Source organism: Piliocolobus tephrosceles, chromosome 6 (assembly GCF_002776525.5).
Source record: "Piliocolobus tephrosceles isolate RC106 chromosome 6, ASM277652v3, whole genome shotgun sequence".
NCBI lineage: Eukaryota > Metazoa > Chordata > Mammalia > Primates > Cercopithecidae > Piliocolobus > Piliocolobus tephrosceles.
In genome coordinates this window covers 105,612,722-105,634,166 of record NC_045439.1, presented here as the reverse complement: position 1 = coordinate 105,634,166, position 21,445 = coordinate 105,612,722, and the positions used below count along the sequence as shown (strand labels likewise).

At 41.0% G+C, this 21,445-nt stretch overlaps 1 protein-coding gene and 1 long non-coding RNA gene across 2 annotated transcripts in view; one reads left to right on the top strand and one right to left on the bottom strand.

Moving 5' to 3' along the window:
• Nucleotides 1–21,445, bottom strand: part of RORA (RAR related orphan receptor A) — a 356,396-nt gene that overhangs the window by 182,010 nt on the left and 152,941 nt on the right. Inside the window, exon 2 of the mRNA XM_023228591.2 lies at nucleotides 9,286–9,315. Coding sequence (XP_023084359.1) covers nucleotides 9,286–9,315 — 30 coding nt within the window. The remainder of the gene's footprint in view (nucleotides 1–9,285; nucleotides 9,316–21,445) is intronic.
• On the top strand, nucleotides 12,188–18,124 carry LOC111553664. Its single transcript, XR_002735029.1, has 3 exons — nucleotides 12,188–12,611; nucleotides 12,971–13,045; nucleotides 17,603–18,124. It is a non-coding gene; the product is annotated as an uncharacterized LOC111553664 (long non-coding RNA).

The window sequence follows — 21,445 nt, the reverse complement described above, 5'->3', positions numbered from 1 at the left end:
CACACATGTTCCCAACTCATATAGCATTTAAACACATATTCTATTAGATTGATGCAAAAGTAATTGCGCTTTTTGCCATTGAAATGGTAAAATTTCACAGCCCTGCATTTTCCTGCAATTCTTTCATTACTGAAAATTCCTCAGATGTGTGTGTCCTTTCTCCTAGATACAGAATAAACTATTAGACAGGGAGGAATACAAGTTAGATTACCTATACTGCAATGTGCCTTACACAATGTTAGGCATAGAGCAGGGGTTAAAAAATATTAAGCTAAGAAGGTCTGCCTGGCTCCCTGCCCTATCCTTCTGTAGGTATGGACTGCAGTCTGCTTTCCAGTCTCTGTTCCTCAGACCCTGATATTGCAGGTGTCTGCACTGCCCACCATATAATCTCCTTCCCCTTTCCTCTAAGAAGAAAATGTTAAATAAAAGATTTATGGATTGAGGCCTTTCTACTGAATCCAAACCTTAATCCAGTATATCCTACCAATTTTATTTTATTTTATTTTATTTTTATTTTTTTGCTCCTCAATATGCCTTCTTTGTTTTTATTTTTTTGAGATGGAGTCCCACTACATTGCCCAGGCTGGAGTACAGTGGTGTGATCTCAGCTCACTGCAACTTTGGCATCCCAGGTTCAAGCGATTCTGCTGCCTCAGCCTTCCTAGTAGCTGGATTACAGGTGCACACTAACACACCCAGCTAATTTTTGTATTTTTAGTTAAGATGGGGTTTCACCATGTTGGCCAGGCTAGTCTCAAACTCTTGACCTTCAGTGATCTGCCTGTCTCAGCCTCCCAAAATGCTGGGATAACAGGCGTGAGCCACCATGCCTGGCCACTCCTCAATATGACTTCTAATCAGTATCCTTGGCTATTAACTATTTAAGACATTAGGAGTTGGAGTTGATGCCTAGGTGATATGCAAAATCAAGTAGGGAAAGAGCTCTCACTCCTACATAGGAAAACATGTTTTCCCAGAAGTGGAAGTGGATTGGGTGGAGAACAATCCATTGCGAGGGATTTTGGCAGTCAAAGGAAAACATTTAATTGCATAGCTTGGAAATAAAAATCTTTATCATTATAATGTATAGATGTGGACGTCAATTATAATCCAAAGGGCCATGTGACTACAAATACACTAACTGCCTGGCCACAGAATTGATAAAGAAATCAGTGTAAAAAATTTAGTGTAATTGATGAAAGTTAATGTAGAGTGATCACTTTCTTCTCGTCTTAAACACACTGGCGTCTCTGTTTCTTCTACATTTTTATTCCTTTGCATACAGATCGCAATAAAGAGAGAAGCTGACATAAGTGTAAATCCAGTCCTAAGTTCAGATATGCTTAAACATCCTCAAAATCTAGATGTTAATTTTCTTACATATCCCTTTGATATAGATACATATCTGTTTCCTGAACATTCTGTTAGCTTCTAGGGTTTTTTTGGGTTTGGATAGGTTTCAAAGAAACCACTGTGTCCTGAATCATAGTACTGCTTTGTGGAAATGAAAGTTATAAATGAATTACTAAGTTGGTCTAACAAAAAAGTATAAATTTATTATAAATGTCATTAACGTCCATTAAAAGCTTTGTTTCAGAGGAACACGGGTTTGTGCTATAAGAAATATATATTATTACTAGTGTGGGGTACATAGCTATCCTAGAAGCAGAAGTAACCACTTTGAATAATTGTTTTATTATGGAATCAGTTGTGTTGTATGACATTAAGTAGACAGCAGTTCTTTGATGAACTAAGTTAAATTGTTAAAAAGATGAGTAATGGTCATTTAAAGTAAGGTTGGTCAGGCACAGTGGCTCACACCTGTAATCCCAGCACTTCCGGAGGCTGACGCAGGAAGATCTCTTGAGCTGAAGAGTTCAGAGACCAGCCTGGGCAACATGGCAAAACTCTGTCTCTCTCTCTCTCTCTCTCTTTTTTTTTTTGACAGACTCTCACTCCATCGCCCAGGCTGGAGTGCAGTGGCACGATTGTGGCTCACTGCAACCTCTGTCTTCCGGGTTCAAGTGATTCTCATGCCTCAGCCTCCCAAGTAGCTGAGATTACAGGTGTGTGCCACCACACTTGACTAATTTTTGTATTTTTAGTAGAGATGGGGTTTCACCATGTTGGTCAGGCTGGTCTCAAATTCCTGACCTCAGGTGATCTGCCTGCCTCGGCCTCCCAAAGTGCTGGGATTACAGGGGTGAGCGACCATGCCAAGCCAGCAAGATCCTGTCTCTACAAAAAACTACAAATAAAAAACAAATTCGCTGAGCAAGGTGGTGCATGCCTGTGGTCCCAGCTACTTGGGGAGCTGAGGCAGGAGGATCACTTGAGACCGAGAGGTTGAAGCTGCAGTGAGCCATGCGCACGCCACTACACTCCAGCTTGGGCAACAGAGCGAGTCCCTTTCTAAAAAAAATAATAAAGTAAGAAGGCGGTATAGTTTCCAGTAGACTACTTTGTTTAAATACTTTTTTTCACATAGTGGGAATAACATACCCCTTTCTTATAATCAGTTTGTTCTTCAAGCTTAGAAGCCTATGGAGGTAGCATAGTTGTAAGGTCAAAGGAAATCTGGGTCAATTGTAAGAAAGACTGTGTTGCACTTGGCTTTCTTCCTGTACTTTAGAGTGGAAGAACCACTCTGAAAAATGAAGTTCTTCATTTTATTTTATTTTATTTTTATTTTTTGGAGACGGAGTCTCGCTCTGTCGCCCAGGCTGGAGTGCTGTGGCCGGATCTCAGCTCACTGCAAGCTCCGCCTCCCAGGTTCACGCCATTCTCCTGCCTCAGCCTCCCGAGTAGCTGGGACTATAGGCGCCGCCACCTCGTCCGGCTAGTTTTTTATAGTTTTTAGTAGAGACGGGGTTTCACTGTGTTAGCCAGGATGGTCTCGATCTCCTGATCTCGTGATCCGCCCATCTCGGCCTCCCAAAGTGCTGGGATTACAGGCTTGAGCCACCGCGCCTGGCGTTCTTCATTTTAAAAGCATTTAAACTGGGGATTGCCTTTACATCCTGGCTCCACTACATACTAGCTAGTTGTAGGATCCTGGGCCTCGGTTTTCATGTGTAAAGTGGGGATAGTAGCAACACCTACCTCACACAGTTGCAGTAAAGATAAATGAACACTTAGAAAGTGCTTAGAGAAGTGCCTAGCACTGAGTGCCCCACAAGTATTAATGTGAATACTGGAGATAACAGTGTGGCTCTTACATGTGTACAAGGAGGCAATCTACTCTGTTTTGACTCCAGGCTCTGCCCAGCTGGGTGAGTTAACAAGGTTTTTCACTTCTCTAAGCTAAGTTACTTGTCTCTCATGTACATTTTCTTATTTAAAATGCGGGTGCAAGCAGTACAAAGCTCATGAAGCTGATGAGCAGATTAAAAGAGACAATGCACATAAAGCATTAAACACAATGCTTGGAATATTCAAATTGCTTGGTAGGTGCTATTCCTGCTATTCCTACTGCTGCTACTACAAGTAATGGTACTACTGCTATTACTCCCGCCATTATTATTGTCAATATTAAACTAAGCATAATGCAAACTTATGTCGTAGACATCTAGCGCTTCTTTAAAGTTCAATCCAATCATGTGTAACTAAGCATTTATCAAGTACGTAATCCACACCAATCCCTGGTAGGCTAGGCATTTTTGTTTTCCCCCTGGTAGTGACTATGGGTTTTAAACAGCCAATCACCATCTCAACACACCCTTTGGAACCTATGTTATGAAGTGGAACACAAATACTTTTTGTCCAAATTCAATTCACAAACCTCTACTAACCGGGCAAACTCGAATCAACTGGATGTTGGGATGGAAACGCTCAGCTAAGTATTCAGTTTTTCTATGGAGTTCGCAGGTCCTCACCATGAACTGTGGGCTTTAAGACTATGCAAATCTTCTACTTTGGAGGAACTGACTGGCAGGGCCAAGTGCAGTCCATTTATTTTTAATATGATGAGACAGAGAAATCCTGTTAAGCTTAGGAGGGCTTGGCTCTAGCTGAGCAGGCTGACTCTAAACAAGGCAAATGCTTCCAGACAGTACAGAGGGATTTTTACTTTCTCAGACTGACTGATCTTGAAGAAACTAGATGTTATTCTGTGAGAATGGGTGGAGACGAGCCGTGGGAATAGGTTTTAGCACCCAGGGTTAAATCTTTGCCTTTCGCTTTATTGCTGTTTTATGCCTGGATCACAATATGAGAATCCTGGATGTTTTCTCTAATTTTCTTTTCCTCTCCCATACTTCCAGCTTAGTCTGTTTTCCAGTTATGAGCTGCCTTGTGGAACTGGTACACCTAGCATTTGTGTTTTCAGATTGTTTTATGTGATTAGGTTCTTCTGTCCCACCCTATCCCCCATCCTGTCTCCCTCTAGTCTTTACTCACAACTGGTCTGTAAACGCCTGGAAGGTAAAAAGCCTGTCGGCGCAGAGTAGGTCCTCAATGAATAGTTGTCCCTTAATTAGCTCTTTAAGAGGCCAGCACCTGTATTTTAGTCATGACCCACTGCCGGCAAGGCTTCTGTCTGAGATAGCTGGTAGGCTTGGTAAGCTAAGCAATGAATCTTCCAGTTACTTTGTGAGTACTACGTTATCCCTTTTCCTGACTGTTTGCCAATGGGCAGACAGGATCTGGATGAAGGCCTACTAAAAGAACTTCAGGGTGGCTTCTTCTCACATCTGTCCTAATGGAACACCCTGCCAGCAATTGAAATTATAACTGCCGTGAGTCACACTGTGAGTCACATGGGTTGCCACGGAAACCTACTAACTATATCACCAAAGCACCTTCCATTAGCTTTGCCAAGAATGGTTCCTGAGTTTTCCTGGACTGTGAAAACAATGTGGGTGAGCCCCAAGTTTGGGGTTGCTAAGAGTCTACAATAAAAAAGGATGGCCTCAAGGAAAGGAAAAAAAATGAAAAAATAAGGTTATTCTAGTTTTTGGATCTCCTGAGTAAATGGCAACCATTGTGACAACTTGTTGGGTTCATTTTGTGATATTAACAAATGCCTATGGAGAGGAGGTTGAGGCCTCAAAACTAATTTTCTCTAAGTCAAATTCAAAGCCAAGTCTCTGGGGTGAAAAGTGAATACATTAACCTATCCCATTTTAGATGATTGCAATAAACACTTTTTAAAATGGATGCAAAAGATTAGTTCTCAAAGAAATATTTTGATTTGTGCTAAAATATTTCACTATTGAGAACTAAATCTTTTTATAAATAACACAGTGCTTTAATTTTATATTATAGGTATTAGCCTGCTGCAATCAAACATTTGAAAATGTACTAGATTACCTTTTAATGGCTATTCATGTCAAATGAAAATATTTTAGAAGGTTCAGAAGCATATCTTGTTTGGGTTTTTATTGGGGAAAATTAACAACTCAAGTTGGGAGTAAACTGACACATTTTTCCTGACTGCTTTCACTGAGTAACCTGTACTTTTCAGAAGCTTGTATCTGTCCCTCACTGTGGGAGAAAGCAGGCAGGGCAGGCTAGGACAGGAGGTACAAGGACTATAAACAAGGATGAGAACAGAAGGAAGTAGCAATGGTCTGATGCCACTGCAAACGGTTCAGGGCCCTACCAGATATCTTTTGGGTCTGTGTTGTGGTGTCTGTCTGATACATGTCCTCTAAGGTTAGGACTCCACGATGCTACACTTCTCAGTAGCTGGAAAGAGCTAGGATGATTTGTTGCATCTTTTCACCTCCATATTTATCCTCTTGTAACACTGTAGTGAATGCAGAGCTATCCAAGAAGAATTAGATTAAGAATTCAGGAGTGAATGACTCCTTGTCCTTGGCAAATAATAAAAACCAAGACAGCAGCTGATTCCAAGAAAATGATACTTATCTGCATGGTGGCTATTTCAGCAGGAAAGAGACCAGAACAAACTTGTGAAACACCAAAGCAAAGCAATCTTGAAGGGGTCCAACCAAATACATGTGCTATATAATCACCATGAAAATTAAATTGAAATTCCACACCACAGTGTAAAATTGATCTAATATTAAAAACTCTCTTTTATGTTCGCACACCAAAAACCAACAGCAACATTTCCTATCAACAACTGAAGAACATCACAAATATAAGAATTCCCGGAACAATCTGGCCATGAGAAGCACTAGAAGTCCCAAAGCTTTGTCTTCTTCCACTGGCCAACTAAAGAGAAAACAAACACTTAAGGTACCCTTTTCAGGAACTTAGGAGAAACTGAGTTCTCCAAAGACTATGTCCATGGACTCCTCTGAAGCTTAACAATCAAATTTCCTTTCATGGGAATTTCTGGCTCAAGTCACCCAAAACATTTTTTTTTTTTTTAAAGAAACAACACCTGTGCTTTCCAGATAACAAGGTGGACTAAAATATTATCTGGTGTCACAACTATTCAGGTTCATTTTGCAGTATGTGCACCTCTGTCTCGTGTACCTGTGAGCTGACGCTCTGGTCTGATAATATATTCTGCAGCTGTACATATTAATTTGTAAGTTGAACAATCTCTCCGTGAGGGCAGTTAGGAAACCAAGATTGAAATTGCTAATGTCGGGTGACTTCAGCTGTCGATGATTATGTAGTCAAGTCTTGACTAAGGTTTCCAGAACCCTGGCTAAAAATGGAAGTTTTGAGACGGTACAAAAATGAATTCATACACTTCACTGATAGCGAAACTTCTTGAAGAACAGATGTCAAGATGATTTAAGAGGAGCTGGAATTAACATCTTAAAAAAAATGTATAAGCAAGTTAGGACAGTTCCGTTTTCAAGAAAAATTCAACAAATGCTAAAGAAGAAGTCATTTGGGTGACTGTTATTAGAGAGAAAACTGATTGATTGTCTTTCTCCTCACAAGCTGTGGGCCCTGTGGAGATGCTAAGATCAGAAATATGATGGGCTATCTGCTGAGCTGGATGACAAAACCAGTCTCCATGTTCAAGTGGCACGGAGGACTCCCGCTAACATGTAACTTGGACGATTCAATTTCTCCTTGGCATGTGTAAAGTTTTGTGTCAACTGTGTATTTAGGTGCTATTCCTTCCAATTTCTCTTTGGGCCATTTTTATTCTGGGCCCTCTCCCCCAAATCATGAAAGTAAACATCAACCAAAACAGTATGATTTCTGATCCAAATCTTCCTGTCAATTATGTAAAAGAAGCTTTAAGTCTATCTACGTTGACTTTAAGCTTAATGCGTAAGAATTTTCTTGCTGATTTTCATAGTTAGAAAGGCACTCAAAGTCCACCCTCTGTGGCTATATCTTGATTTTGTATTAAAGCCAGTATAGCTGATGAAATTCTTTAAGCCTTTGTGGAAAGGCCCACCTGGTTCAAGTGTCTGTTATCAGAACACCAATTTTTCCTCCCTAGCCACCACTCTCATGCTGTCACCTAAGTCCTTCCATGAATTTAAACTCAACCACAGGTTATTGTTTCTGCAATAGGCCAAGAAAATTATTCTCAGGGATGACAGTTCCTCAAATGTCTCTCTTTATATGGACTGTCTGTATACTAGGTAACATCTAGGTCTCTGTCTATGTTATCTTATTAGTTGAGATGTACTCTTTATGTCCAGTGGAGCTGAAGGAGTGGTTTTGTCCACTTATCTAAGAGCCAAGTCATAATGCAAATAGTCAGTAGCTTTCTGTACATTGCCAGGTGGCCAGGAGTCCATACCCCAAACCACCATAAACAGTAGGCACAATCATCAGCCCCTGTTGGGGAGAGGCCCAGGACTGAGCTAGCAGAAAGACTGAATTACTTACCACCTCTAGAGTGGGTCCCTCCGGGCCAGGGACGAGCTCATGGGCAAGGCTGTGCAAGGAAGCGCTCTGTACCATGCCTGCCCTGCGGATATACAGAGGACTTCAGTCTCCTGCACTGTCAATCTCTCAGTCATCATGAGCTCAATTATGCACCGACAACAGCAAGAACAAGAACAACAACAACGACAAAACAACCCCCAAAAAGCTAAGGGTCACAGACTACCCTGATGGAGGGACAGCCAACTGGAACTGTGCATTGAGAGATGGAGGTGCCATCCGGATCATGTGTCTAGTACGGGCCTGACCTTTTCATTATTCCTCAAGCAAACATTCCATTGAAGGCCATGAGAGAGCCACGTGGAGAGACTGCAGGACAGGGCCCTCAGAGTCAGGCAACTTCTCATCCAATTTGACGTTTTTTGGCTTTTTCTTTTTTTTTTTTTTTTTTCATTTTTGTTTTCTACAAATACAGATAGACAGACAGACAAACCCAAGAGCAGATTTCAAGAATCAACTGAGGCACAAGATAAACTACTTTGAAGTAATACAGATGTTTTTCCCCAAATGTTTCACATGAAATAAAAAAATTTAAAGTGTAATTAGGAAAAATTGGGGGATACATCCTTGTTGTCCCTGTATTGTGCCATAAATATCTCCACTGCTTGCCTTAGAAGAATGCCCAAACATATCTCATAGGTAGCACGTATCCGTGGTCTAAAATAGTCATCAAATTCTAATGACACCATTAATTCAAGCCTAAATAATATGCTGGTCAAGTACAGTGAAAGTTGACTGCCTGCATCAATGATGTCTTGTTTCATCCTGAGGTTCAAGGCACAAATATCATTGCTCAGATTGCAAATCACAACACCTTACATTGACGTGAGTTTGTAACTTATGGTGTAGTTCAAATGAAGGCAATTGATGAAAGCAGTTGAACCTGAGAAGTGGGATGAATACAGAGCATAAATCCAGCACACGTTTCCACATCAAACTACCGATGCCATTTATCAGGGCCCTCGCAGGCCATGCCCGTGGTCGAGCAACAGCGCCTCTATTCCCAGTCAGCATCTCTGCTCCACAGACATGAGTACGAAACGGCCTAATTTGTGAACTAGTGGTGAGGAAAAGCAGACCAAAGTTTAAAAGAAATCAAGGTGATGTTTCCTAGAAACATACCAGCTCTTCTAAGAAGGATCTAGAATAAGGGTGATCAGTAAGTAATTGATCCTCCTGGCTAGATTTCATGATTTTTCTAAAGCTTCATGGCTTGAAACACTGGCATTCATCAGAATATGTCTCTAGCCTCTCTCTTCAACACACACTCAGTACAAACAGGTGGAGATGTGCCACTTCCGACCACCACAGATTGAAAAAAAGTGACCTCTGTTGACCATGGATCACAGCTGAAACATTAGTTTATACTTGAAGGGTCACAGCAGCCAGACATATGTGAATTCCAACTCTTCTGAAAACTTTGGACAGAAAAAAAAATGCATTACTTACATGTATGTGTCTTCTTCGTTACTGAGATACCTGGAAGAGAAGAAACAATAACACAGGTTACAAAGTGCCCTTGTGTGCTGCTTTGAATGTCCATCATTCCCAGAGTGCTCAGGAAGGCATTTAGTTTAGATGGTGATGCAGAAGGCAAGACCAGTTTTAACACTGCATGGGAGTGTCACTACACCAATCCCAAAGCCATGCAACCATGAATGATGAGGCAGCGGCCGTCATTTCCTGGTTTAAGAGGTTCTGTGGTAAAAGCGGGGAGCATGGACAGTAACTAAACAGTGTTAAACAGGGCGTGAGGAGACTCTTATTTTTTATTTTAAGTAGGGGAGACGATCATGTTTACAGGCAGAGTGGGAAAGATTTAAGGCACAAGAGAACAATGCCAGCCTACTCAGACGAGGGTAAGATGAGCAACAGAGCAATTAATTTGCTATGGCCATTGGTTCTGTGTTTACTCTTTAATGAAAACGACCCTCCCTGCTCCCATGGAGCACAACTTTTAATGGTGAGGGGGAAATACATCCACCAAATGCACCTATGTGTCTGTACTCATTAAGGTCAGAAAGGGAATCACTGCTACTTCTCTATAAATGACCCCCAAATGTTTCATACAGTTGAAACACAACTGAATGAAATGTATGAACACAAACTACGCAACCACGAGCGATTCATGAGTCAGCACCCTTGATATTTCAGGATGATTTATAGGTAGCAGGTGACAAATAGAACTAAGCAACATTTGGCACAGAAGTCCCGATAAAGATAGCATAAATGTATGCTTTGATGCAAACAACACTATCTCCATGTCAGAATTACTACATTTTGAGTCCTTTATGCTGCATTCTTCTTGGGAGACGTTCTTGAGACTAAGTAGGCTCAAAGTCATAAAACTGTTGACATTCAGCCTGTGACTAAGAATCGTGGTAAACCTTGAAATTTTTTTTCCTTTCAAGTTATTAAGGGAACTATTTAACCCTCCTTTGGAAAGTAAAGATTGTCAAAAAATTTGGCAGCCACATCAGACCTATTACTTAGCTAGGGAACATGTCGTACGGGGAAGAAATTTGTTATGAAAATCCATGGCAGACATTTTTTACAAAGTTGGTTCCAAAGTTGTGAGCCAAGACCAAAATCACACACTTGCTCCCCCCAACACTTTCCAAAGGACTTATTTAGGGAAGCTGAAATTACATAGCCCGACTCAGATTCTTCTCTCCCAACCCCGCAACTTTTATTGAGGAAAACTATTGTTTTGTTTGTTTGTTTTTGTTTTTGTTTTTTTTAAATCATGTTTGACTTGGCTTCACGAAGTGAAGTTAGAACCTTCTAAAGAAATCCTTGAAGACTGTCTCACATGAAAACTACAAAAGCGTTCTAGAAGTTTTTGAAATAACCTTTATCGTGGGATGGGAACTTCCCCCAGCAGCAGCAGGGAGTAAAGTTTAAAATCTGAATACAATTTGCAACTCCAGCTCATGACACCAGCACCAATAAACTGATACATTAGTGCACTTTCAGCATTATGAGAGCTATATGTGTATTTTCCTTAGGAAATAGTGCTTCTGTAAAATCACTTTGAAGAGAAAGTGCTTAGGCTGTCTCTCCTGATTATTCAAAACCTCCACACAATTGGATTTAACACAGCCCAAAACAGACCTATCTATATTCGCTGAGTGTGGAACTATTTTCTCTTTACATCCAAAGGCCTGATGAAAATACCACTGCTTTGACTTTTCTACTTAAATTTATTATACAGCGTGATGCAGTGTTCTCATCAAATATTTTCATGACGATTACATTGATAATAGATTTTGAAAATCTTCCCAAGAAAGCTGCTTGATCTCGGAGGTCGCAGCAGCTGGCATAGAGCTAAAACTTTTCATTATCTGTCTCCAGGAGGAAGCATGACTCTGGCAACAACACAATCTCTCAGTCCCTCAGTTTTGTTTAACTGTCAATTAATAATCAATATAAATAATTGGGAGCTACACTTATATTGGAGCTGGCAGATTTAGCAGATAAAATACAGGCTAACCAGTACAATTTGAATTCTGATGCTAATTTGTTGTTTATCTTACATTCAAATTTAACTGTGCGTTCTGTATTTTATCTGGCAGCCTTAACCTACACAAGAAGAATGTAAATTGTATTTATTATAGCCAAAGAAGATACACCAATCAATTAATAAACATATTTTTATGGAGAAAAGCTTAGAAGACACACTTCTGACACAAGAGCAATATTTTTAAAAATTGCATTACAACTCCTTAATTACGGAGATATGACTGTGCATGATATTTAATTTTTTTTAACTTAGGCATTCTGAAGACAGAAGTCTATTTCCCTAGAGAAAGTGAACAAACAAAAACAATACAAACACACAAAAGGCAAATTTAATGAAAAAAAATCAGAAAATGTATTGGAATTCTCTTTGTTCCTCTGAAACCTAACTTCTTCATGGAAGCTCTAGTACTTCATAGTAAATGATTCCATAGAAGTACCAAAAAAAGCAGAAAACATCCTTTTCATTTCACAGATGGGGAAACTGAGGCTCAGGAAAGTTTAATTGGCATAATAAAACATTTCTCTGTGGAAAGTTATATTTAAACTGGAAGTACACTCATGGCAAATCTCTACAATCTGTAGATGTATCCTTAAAAGAGTAAATACTCAAATTTTACTCCTTGGAACATACCACTCAGCAGTCAGCTCTGTAAATAATTTAAACCTATGGGAGCGCCCTCAGCTGTATTTAAACCAGGAAGATTCATCCTGAGTTTGGGTGAAAGATGCACTCAGATGCTGATGCAAACACATAGAAACCACAGTCTCTACTACTAGAAGAGCATACTGAATTGAATCTAGAATGTTCTGGAATATTCTAGAACATAATATTCTGCCAGGAATCCAGCTGTCTGAATTACCCACACTTGCCTGCCTTAGGCCTTCATTCTCAGCAGGCATGTGTGCCTGGGTTTGCTACCAGCAGCCATTTCCTCACCCTTAAATAGGGATGGGTCTCCCCTTTTCTTTTTCTCATTTTCCTAGAGGTTACAAGATTCCTGTTTTTCTCACCAGGAAGAGTTCATCCTCAGTGAGCTCACAGCAGTCATACATTGCCAATGTTTGTCCTCAAGTGGAAGGAGAAAGGCCTTCAGAAAAAAAATCGTATGCAAACCTAATGCTACCACCAGCAGTAGCTCTGAATCAAGATTTTTGGGAGAATTAGGCTTACTAAAGATAAACTACAATAAGTCTCAAGGAGGCAAATAATTCTAATTCTACTGAGGAATCAAAGAATAAAGGCAGCTCTTAAGGTAACTAGATGTGGAGTCAAACTGACCTGAGCTTGCATTTATAGCCCACTTTCCTGCTTCTAGGCTGATAGAACTTGAGCAAGTTACTTAACTTTACTAGTCCTGAATTTCTTGGTTTTTAAAATTGTATATAATCATGATGACACTTAAAAGACTGTTGTGAAAATTAAAGGAAATAAGGAGGTCTGAAGAGCTTTACAAACTAGGCAGTGTGATACAAATGACTTCGGTAAGGGGTAACTCACATAGTATTAGTTTAACCAAACTGAATTACAGTGTGCTACTGAAAGCTATGCCGTTGCTACTCATGATGTCCCTCAGTTTCATACTGACTCATGGCCGAGCACTCTGGTTCTCAGATCAAGTACTCTGACTAGAAAATATCCTCATATTTGATGGAAGAGAGCATGAGACAGAGAACCAAGTTCCTTAAAGTAAGTGTACTCTATTCTAGATCCCAAGCTCCATTCTCTTTACTCTCTAAAGTCAAGGGAAAGAGCCTGATATGGTGGTGGGTACCCGTAATCCCAGCTACTCGAGTGACTGAGGCAGGAGGATAGCCCAGGAGTTCAAGTCCAGCCTGGGAAACATAGTGACACCCCGTCTTAAATTGAAAAAAATAGACAAAAGGAAGCTACCTACTCACTAGCAAGTGGCTGCATGATCCAAATGGGCCGCTGATCAGCACAGGCAAGGACTTTGCTCCCCACTACTGAAGGGCATCGAACCAAGTCCAGCTGTCGTGCAGGTTTTGATTCACTTCCAAATGACTGGGAAGAACACCAAGATCCTTCCCCAGAGATTCACAAACAGACCACGAGCAGGGTAATGCTCTCTATAGAGATAGGGACTTGATAGAGTTGTGGTGAATGACGGGGTGCAACCAAGTTTCTAAACCTAAAACACACATACACCCGGAGCCCAGAGTGAACACAGTGGATGACTTGGGCAAATCATTTAACTTCTTGGCTCTTAGTTTTCTCATATGCAGAATGAGGTAGTCAGTGACTTTTTTTTTCTTCAGGGCAGGTTCTCAGTGTGTTGCCTAAACTGGAGTGCAGTGGCATCATCATAGCTCACTGCAACCTTGACCTCCCAGGCTCAAGCCATCCTCTCACCTCAGCCTCCCTAGTAGCTGGAACTACAGGCATGTGGCACCATGCCCAGAAAATGTTTACTATTTTTTAGAGATGGAGGTCTTGCCATGTTGTCCAGGCTGATCTTGAACACCTGGCCTCAAGCAATCCTCCCGCATCAGCTTCTCAAAGTGCTGGATTAAAGGCGTGAGCCACTGTGCCCAGCCAACGTGATTTCTTAATTTGCCTTCCAGTTCATCAACCAATGGCTCCTTGCCCTGCTTCTAAGCTATCAAACCAAACCACATCTTTCCAAGCAACAGGCTGTTAGATCTAAAATAAAAGGTAACCCCCTGAAACTTTTTTTCTTCTTGCCTTTAACAACCAAAGAAGAAAAAAGGCAGTGCCCACAAAAGGTTATATAAGTAAAAGATGCACTTTTCTTGGGCGATCTTTAAAAATTATCTGGGCTAGAGAAAAATGGCACCTTTTGATAAAGCTGTAAGACTCCTTCTCTTTTACCCAGATACACACACACACACACACACACACACACACAGCAGGTGTATTTCCAGACTTGCAGGTACTGCTTGAGCATAATTTCTAACTTAACAATATGACAGAAGTTTTAAATTGCCAATTAAACCCCTAAAACTAAGAGGGCTAAAAGGCTCCATAAATATTCGGTCCAAAGCAAAGTCGGGCTTCTAATACAGCAACAATGCTTGACTCTCTTTAACTGGCCATGCTTCGAAGTAAAGCAAAGGAAATGTCATGAAAATATCACAGATTTAGCACTGCCATGGTTATCAGTAGGGAAGTTTCATTATAGTCATCCCAGAACAGAGTACTTCAGGAATGTAAGCTGGTATTTCCATCAGTGCCAAATCTTGGACCAATTAACTTTCTTGACGGACCTCTAATTGTCTCTTGGTTTGTAGGCAATTCTCTGGGTAGCCAGTTAATTTTACTTTTTTTCTTTTTTTTTAAGTAAGAGTTGGCATTTTTCCTCTTCCCAAATTTGGCAATTATCAGACTAGCATTTCCAGAGGCCTTGCATCCTGGACAAGGCTCTAGACTTAACAAAGATGCCACTCTGCCACTTCACCAGTATTCAGCCTGTGTGCCTTCTTTTGTCCTCTTTTGCAACGAGAAAACAACTTTTGAGATAGAGAGATTATAAACATGAAAAAATTCCGTGTTAGTATTAAAAAAACAGGCTGGTTGTGCCGGCTCACATCTGTAATCCCAGCACTTTGGGAGGCCAAGGTGGGTGGATCGTGAGATCAGGCGTTTGAGACCAGCCTGGCCAACATAGTGAAATCCATAGTCGCTACTAAAAATACAAAAAATTAGCCAGGTGTGGTGATGGGTGCCTGTAATCCCAGCTACTTGGGAGGCTGAGGCAGGAGAATCGCTTGAACCTGGGAGGCAGAGGTTGCAGTGAGCAGAGATCGTGCCACTGCACTCCAGCCTGGGTGACAGTGCGAGGCTCTGGCTCAAACCAACAAACAAACCACTCAAAACCATGCCATGTAGATTTCCTTTTATCTTAAAAACATGTCAATATTTTTACATTGCAAGTGACTGTGGCAGGGAGGAAGAGATGTGTTGAGTGATAATGAACAAAGTCTTGAATTGGCCCAACTCATGTCTCTACACCAGTCTTGCACATTGACTCCTCCTTTAATTCCTAGAAAAGGAGGACTCCAAATCTTTGAAGGCTTTCACAAGATTTATTCTCCCTCCCTGCAAGATGTCTGAGTTAAAGAAGACACCTATTATTTAAGCTATGAGAGCTTGGGCAAATAGCTTAACTTCTCTGAGCCTTTCTTTTCTTATTCCATAAAATGGGAATAAAATTCTTAAAATGTAAGATAATTCACGTGGGGCACAGGACATAGTACTTCTTTCCCACTAAAGTATGTTTCTTATTGCATACACCTTGCAAATACACTTTATGTTAGATAAACAGAGAGACAACCCTTGATTTGACACAGGCAATACCCATTAAGGCACTGTTATTAACCGGGATAATCCTGGAAGGCAGCATTGGAGAGCTCAGGAAAGAATTTTCCAAATAAAACCCAAACACTTAACCCACTCCCTGCCACATTCTCAACAAGCACGCTGCAAAGGCTGTGCTCTCCTGGATCCACTGCGCTCTCCTGGATCCACTGTGCTCTCCTTCTTTTTTTTTGAGATGGAGTCTTGCTCTGTCACCCAGGCAGGAGCACAGTGGCGCGATCTCGGCTCACTGCAAGTTCTACCTCCTGGGTTCACACCATTCTCCTGCCTCAGCCTCCCAAGTAGCTGGGACTACAGGCACTCGCCACCATGCCCGGCTAATTTTTTTGCATTTTTTAGTACAGATGGGGGTTTCACCGTGTTAGCCAGCATAGTCTCGATCTCTTGACCTCGTGATCCGCCCGCCTCGGCCTCCCAAAGTGCTGGGATTACAGGCGTGAGCCACCGCGCCGGGCCGTCTCCTTCTTTTTGACTTCCTCATTGTAAGGAGCTAGCAATTAAAACGGCAAATTTATATGCAGTGTATGAACACTAGCTAAGAAACAAGGCCTAGAATTTAGACTTCTGTTTTTGAATAGCTAATAATTGTTTTCTAAAGAAAAAATATCACTTTATGCTGGCCCTATGTCCCCCTCCTCCTCAATCCTGAGTTGTCCCAGGAGACTGCTCCATTCTACACATAGTCAAAAAGAAAATCTATGCATGAGGCGGATCCGGAACACAGCCCAAGTAGGGCCTCGCCAAACAAAATGATGTTACAAAACAATGTCCTTGTCTAGGACAAAAGAACTATTAATGATAATCAGTACATATTACTGAAAGTGCTCCAAGTAATCTTTGGACTTTGTTTCAAAAATTCTTAATGGACACTAATGCTTAGAGTTCACTCAAAAGAGAAATAAATTATGTGCCAGGGTTGCAGGGACCAAGGACAACACGTGGAAGGCATCAAAGCATTAGCAATGTTACGACAATCAAAGATTTTGTAATTGCATAAAAAGCCTTTAAAAATCATTTAGATATACTAATTATGAACATTAATAATACTGTAATGGGAGGTTTCTTTTATGTTCGATTTGAGCCTAGATTGAGCTGTTTCGGCAATAATATTTCAGCTCTTTCACCAACCAAGGTGCTTTTGACGCCATGAAAAAAATTCCATTTTAGTTTGAAAAATGGTTATGGGAATGGATAAGAGGAATTTTTCCTGTTTTTTGAATTCGAAAAAAAAAATCTGTGATTGCTCTCCATCTCTAGGTCATATTTTCTGACATTAGTGCCCAGAAATATCTTTTAATTTTGGACAGGCAGACCAGAAGTATGCCCTCTTTCAAGTCCTGCCTTTATCTTTAACAAAACAGTTCCAAGGACAAAGCCTCATTCCGGGTTCCCCAGCAAAGGGAACATAAAGAGACCATCAGTCTATCTGAGAAAGAAATCTTCAGACAAAACTTATTTGGGAAACATCCGTCTTCTCAGAGATTACTATTCAATGCACTATGAAAAGTCCGTACGTAAGGAGGGTAATTTCTCTTGTTATTTACTGGCCCCAGTGTATGATTAGTACTCATGTATAGTAAGAATCATAAGAAGCCTTATTTTTCCAAATTGATTTCCTTTTATTGACTGTCTGTATGGAAAATGATGATATCCATTAGATATTACCTGGCTGATTTAAATTTGATCTTGGAGCTCTGAGGGCAGAGGTGTGAACTGATATCAACACTTTGAGTTTAGCCTTCTAGAATTGAGCAGTTTTATCTTATAAGTGAATAATTCAGCTCGGGTAAACATCAGCAGCTTTCACAATGCTTTTCCAGAAATGCTTTACTTTATGTGCCTCTGCAATCTGTTAAATCTGTTTATCTTTGCCACTCATATGGGCAGGTACGGACGTGAACTGTCTGTGGGTGACTTGCCTGGATGTGGCTATAGCTGCAGTCCCCAAAGTCGAAGCTACCAGAATAGGTCAGATAAGGATGGCCCAAAGATTATGGAGTTGCTGGCCCCAAAGCAAGTCAGACATTATGGGAAGTTTGCATGTATCATGCCCTTGGATAGACAACCTAAATCATATCTCATCGACCATAGATCCTGGTCAGCATACCAAGTCAAGGCAAGTAAAGACTGAAGAAATATCACCTGGTCTGCAGCTCCCCCCAAAACAAAGTCTGCTGCTGATGGCAGAAACATAGATAGACCAAGGGTATCACTACATTATGATGAAGGAAGGAACAACCCCATGAATTCACTCATGTCTTGAATCACCTAGAGAAGAGAGGGAAACTGCCAAAGTGGAGACAATGGAAATGCGGTTCTAAATTTGGAGGAAATGAGATTCACTCTCAGATCAGATGAATAGTAAAAGGCCTAGGATACAATGGAGTATTAAACAAATATTTAAAAGTAGAGAGGTGGGCCGGGCGCGGTGGCTCAAGCCTGTAATCCCAGCACTTTGGGAGGCCGAGACGGGCGGATCACGAGGTCAGGAGATCGAGACCATCCTGGCTAACCCGGTGAAACCCTGTCTCTACTAAAAAATACAAAAAACTAGCCAGGCGAGGTGGCGGGCGCCTGTAGTCCCAGCTACTCGGGAGGCTGAGGCAGGAGAATGGCGTAAACCCGGGAGGCAGAGCTTGCAGTGAGCTGAGATCTGGCCACTGTACTCCAGCCTGGGCGACAGAGGGAGACTCCGTCTCAAAAAAAAAAAAAAAAGTAGAGAGGTGGTGACCAGTTATTCCCTAATATATAGAATACCATGGGTCCATAAAGAATTTCTTAGAGTAACAATATTATTAACATTTTGAAGAAGATGCATGAGAAACGGATTAAATTATAAATTAGGAAATCATAGATCATTACTATTTGTAGCCTCTCTACTCCCTTCTGATTACAGAATTTTAGAGAGTTTGTCTGGATTGGTGATTGCTGGATTAAACCTCAAGAAAAGAAAGTAGCCATCAAGATACTTCTCTTGGGAGGCCAAGGCAGGCAGATCATTTGAGGTCAGGAGTTTGAGAGCAGCCTGGCCAACATGGTGAAACCCCATCTCTGCCAAAAAATACCAAAAAAATTAGCCGGGCATGGTGACGCATGCCCGAAGTCCCAGCTGCTCGGGAGACTGAGGCACAAGAATCACTTGAACCCAGGAAGTAGAGGTTGCAGAGAGCAGAGATTGTGCCACTGCACTCCAGCCTGTGAGACAGAATGAGACTCCATCTCCAAAACAACAACAACATACTTACTTGCATTCACAGATTTTATGAAGAAAAATTTGGTATTGTTAGATTAGCTGTATAAGCTATGTTCTCATATGGGATTTGAGAGTCAGGAAATCTGGATTCTATTCCTAGCTCTGCCACTTCCCAGCTATATAATTTGGGGCAAGATAATCTCTCCAAGCCTCAGTTTCCTCATCACTAAAAGGAGAGGAAAAAGATTTCTGCTTTCATTCTAAAATTCCACCACTAGAAATATAGCTGTAGGAATTAATCATGAATATACACAAGATTCATCATAACATTATTTATATCAGCAAAACATTCAAGGGAACACCCAAATGTTAGCAGTAGACGATGGCAAATAAAGCATGATATGTTTACCGAATGGAATACTCTACCATCATTAAAAAAAAGAAATATAAATCACAGACAATGATGTTCCAGCTGCATTACGAGAAAAAAAAAAAATTCAGGCCGGGCGCAGTGGCTCAAGCCTGTAATCCCAGCACTTTGGGAGGCCGAGACGGGCGGATCACGAGGTCAGGAGACCGAAACCATCCTGGCGAACACGGTGAAACCCCGTATCTACTAAAAAAATACAAAAAACTAGCCGGGCAAGGTGGCGGGCGCCTGTAATCCCAGCTACTCGGGAGGCTGAGGCAGGAGAATGGCATAAACCCGGGAGACGGAGTTTGCAGTGAGCCGAGATCACGCCACTGCACTCCAGCCTGGGTGACAGAGTGAGACTCTGTCTCAAAAAAAAAAAAAAAAAAAAAAAAAAATTCAAAGTCCCAAAGCATAGTATACCATTTTGTCAAAAATGAAAACAAAAATGTATAGAAAAAAGACAAAAAGTACATACACCAAATTAATGAGAGTGGTTTTCTTTGGGTGGAGGAATTATGACTGATTTTCCTTTGTCTATGTTTTCTAAAATTTCTATAATACATCTGTACAAATAAAATTTTAATAATAAGAAAGAAAAATTAATATTAAATAACTATTCCACAAGGTTACTGTGAAGATAAAATGAAATAAAAAATGGCAATGTTGACCAAATATTGGTTTTCAATATTGCAAACATCTCTCCGTGACTGTTAGGAGACCCAGTTGCCTATAGCAAGTACTAATTGCATTATCCTTTCTAGAGAGCCCTTTGTGTAGTCTGAAGTGAAAGTGTGATAGCATAGCTGGCTACTTTCAGGAGGGCCCTGTGGTGATGGATAATCTGATAATACTTGCCAAAATGGTCATCGTAACCAGTATGCTGATAAAGGTCTGAAAAATAAGCCTTGCTTAGTGCGTGTATTTCATGTAGTGCTCTAGAATGTAGTGAGAGACCTAGGGGCTGACACGGAACAACTTTTGACTCCTAGGAAAACCACCATCCTTTAGCTACCAGATAGGTGTTTGCTTACTACGCCAATGACTGTAGGGCATATGACTACAGTGTCAACACAAGCTAGCAACCAAAGGCCTGTGGAGACCTCTGCAGTACAGGTGCTACCTCAGAGACTGATCACAAATCCCTCAAGGCAGGAGCCATCCCTTTCATCAGGACCCCTTGAGAAATCTCCAGGACTCAGTGCCCTGAAACGTAAAGAGGAGGATCCCTGGAGTCAGAAAAAACCAGGTCGCAAGCCCAGCTTCACCTACCAACTAGTCATTTCACTTGAGGCAAGCTACTTAGCTGGAGCCTCAGTTTCAGTATCTGTAGGATGGAAGCAAGGATACCTTTTTCATAAGGCTGCTGTGATTATCAAAAGATATAGGCAGTGCAAAGCTGAAAGTGGTCAGCTGTCAGTGAATTCCATTATCTAAGCAATGTTATCTGATGGCAATGCATCTTACAGGAATGCATTGGAATGTTCCATGGAGAAGGGAAGGAAAAAAGGCCCATATGTCCTTGGTTTGTGACACGAAGGTGGCCTTGAACTTCAGAATAAAGTATGGGTTCTTTTTGAGATTGATATACCTTGTTATATTTTGATTGGTTTCAACTAGCACAGTTCTTCTCTTTTAAATTATTCTTTTTCCATTTTTCTTTTATTACATTTTAATTTTAGAAAGGTTGTAATGGGTTGAATTGCATCCCCCAAAAAGACACATTCAAGTCCTAACTCCTGATACCTGTGAATATGACCTTCTTTGGAAATCGTATCTTTATAGATATAATTAAGATGAAGTAATACTGGTCCAGGGGCCAGTCATCTGAATACTTGAACTAAGTATTTAGATTTAGTCTAAATTTAATGACTACTACCTCTGTAAGAAGAAGGAGAGGGAGATCGGCATTCAGGGACACAGACAAACATACAGAAAAAGGCCACACGCAGATGGAGGATGGATTGGAGTGACGTAGCTATAAGGTCAGGAATGCCAAGGATTTCCAGCAACTACCAGAAGCTAGGAGAGAGAGGCTTCAGGAACTTCTTCCCTAGAGCCTTCAGAGGGAGCAAGGCTTGTGAGAGAACACATTTGTGTTATTTTAAGCCACCCAGTTTGTGGC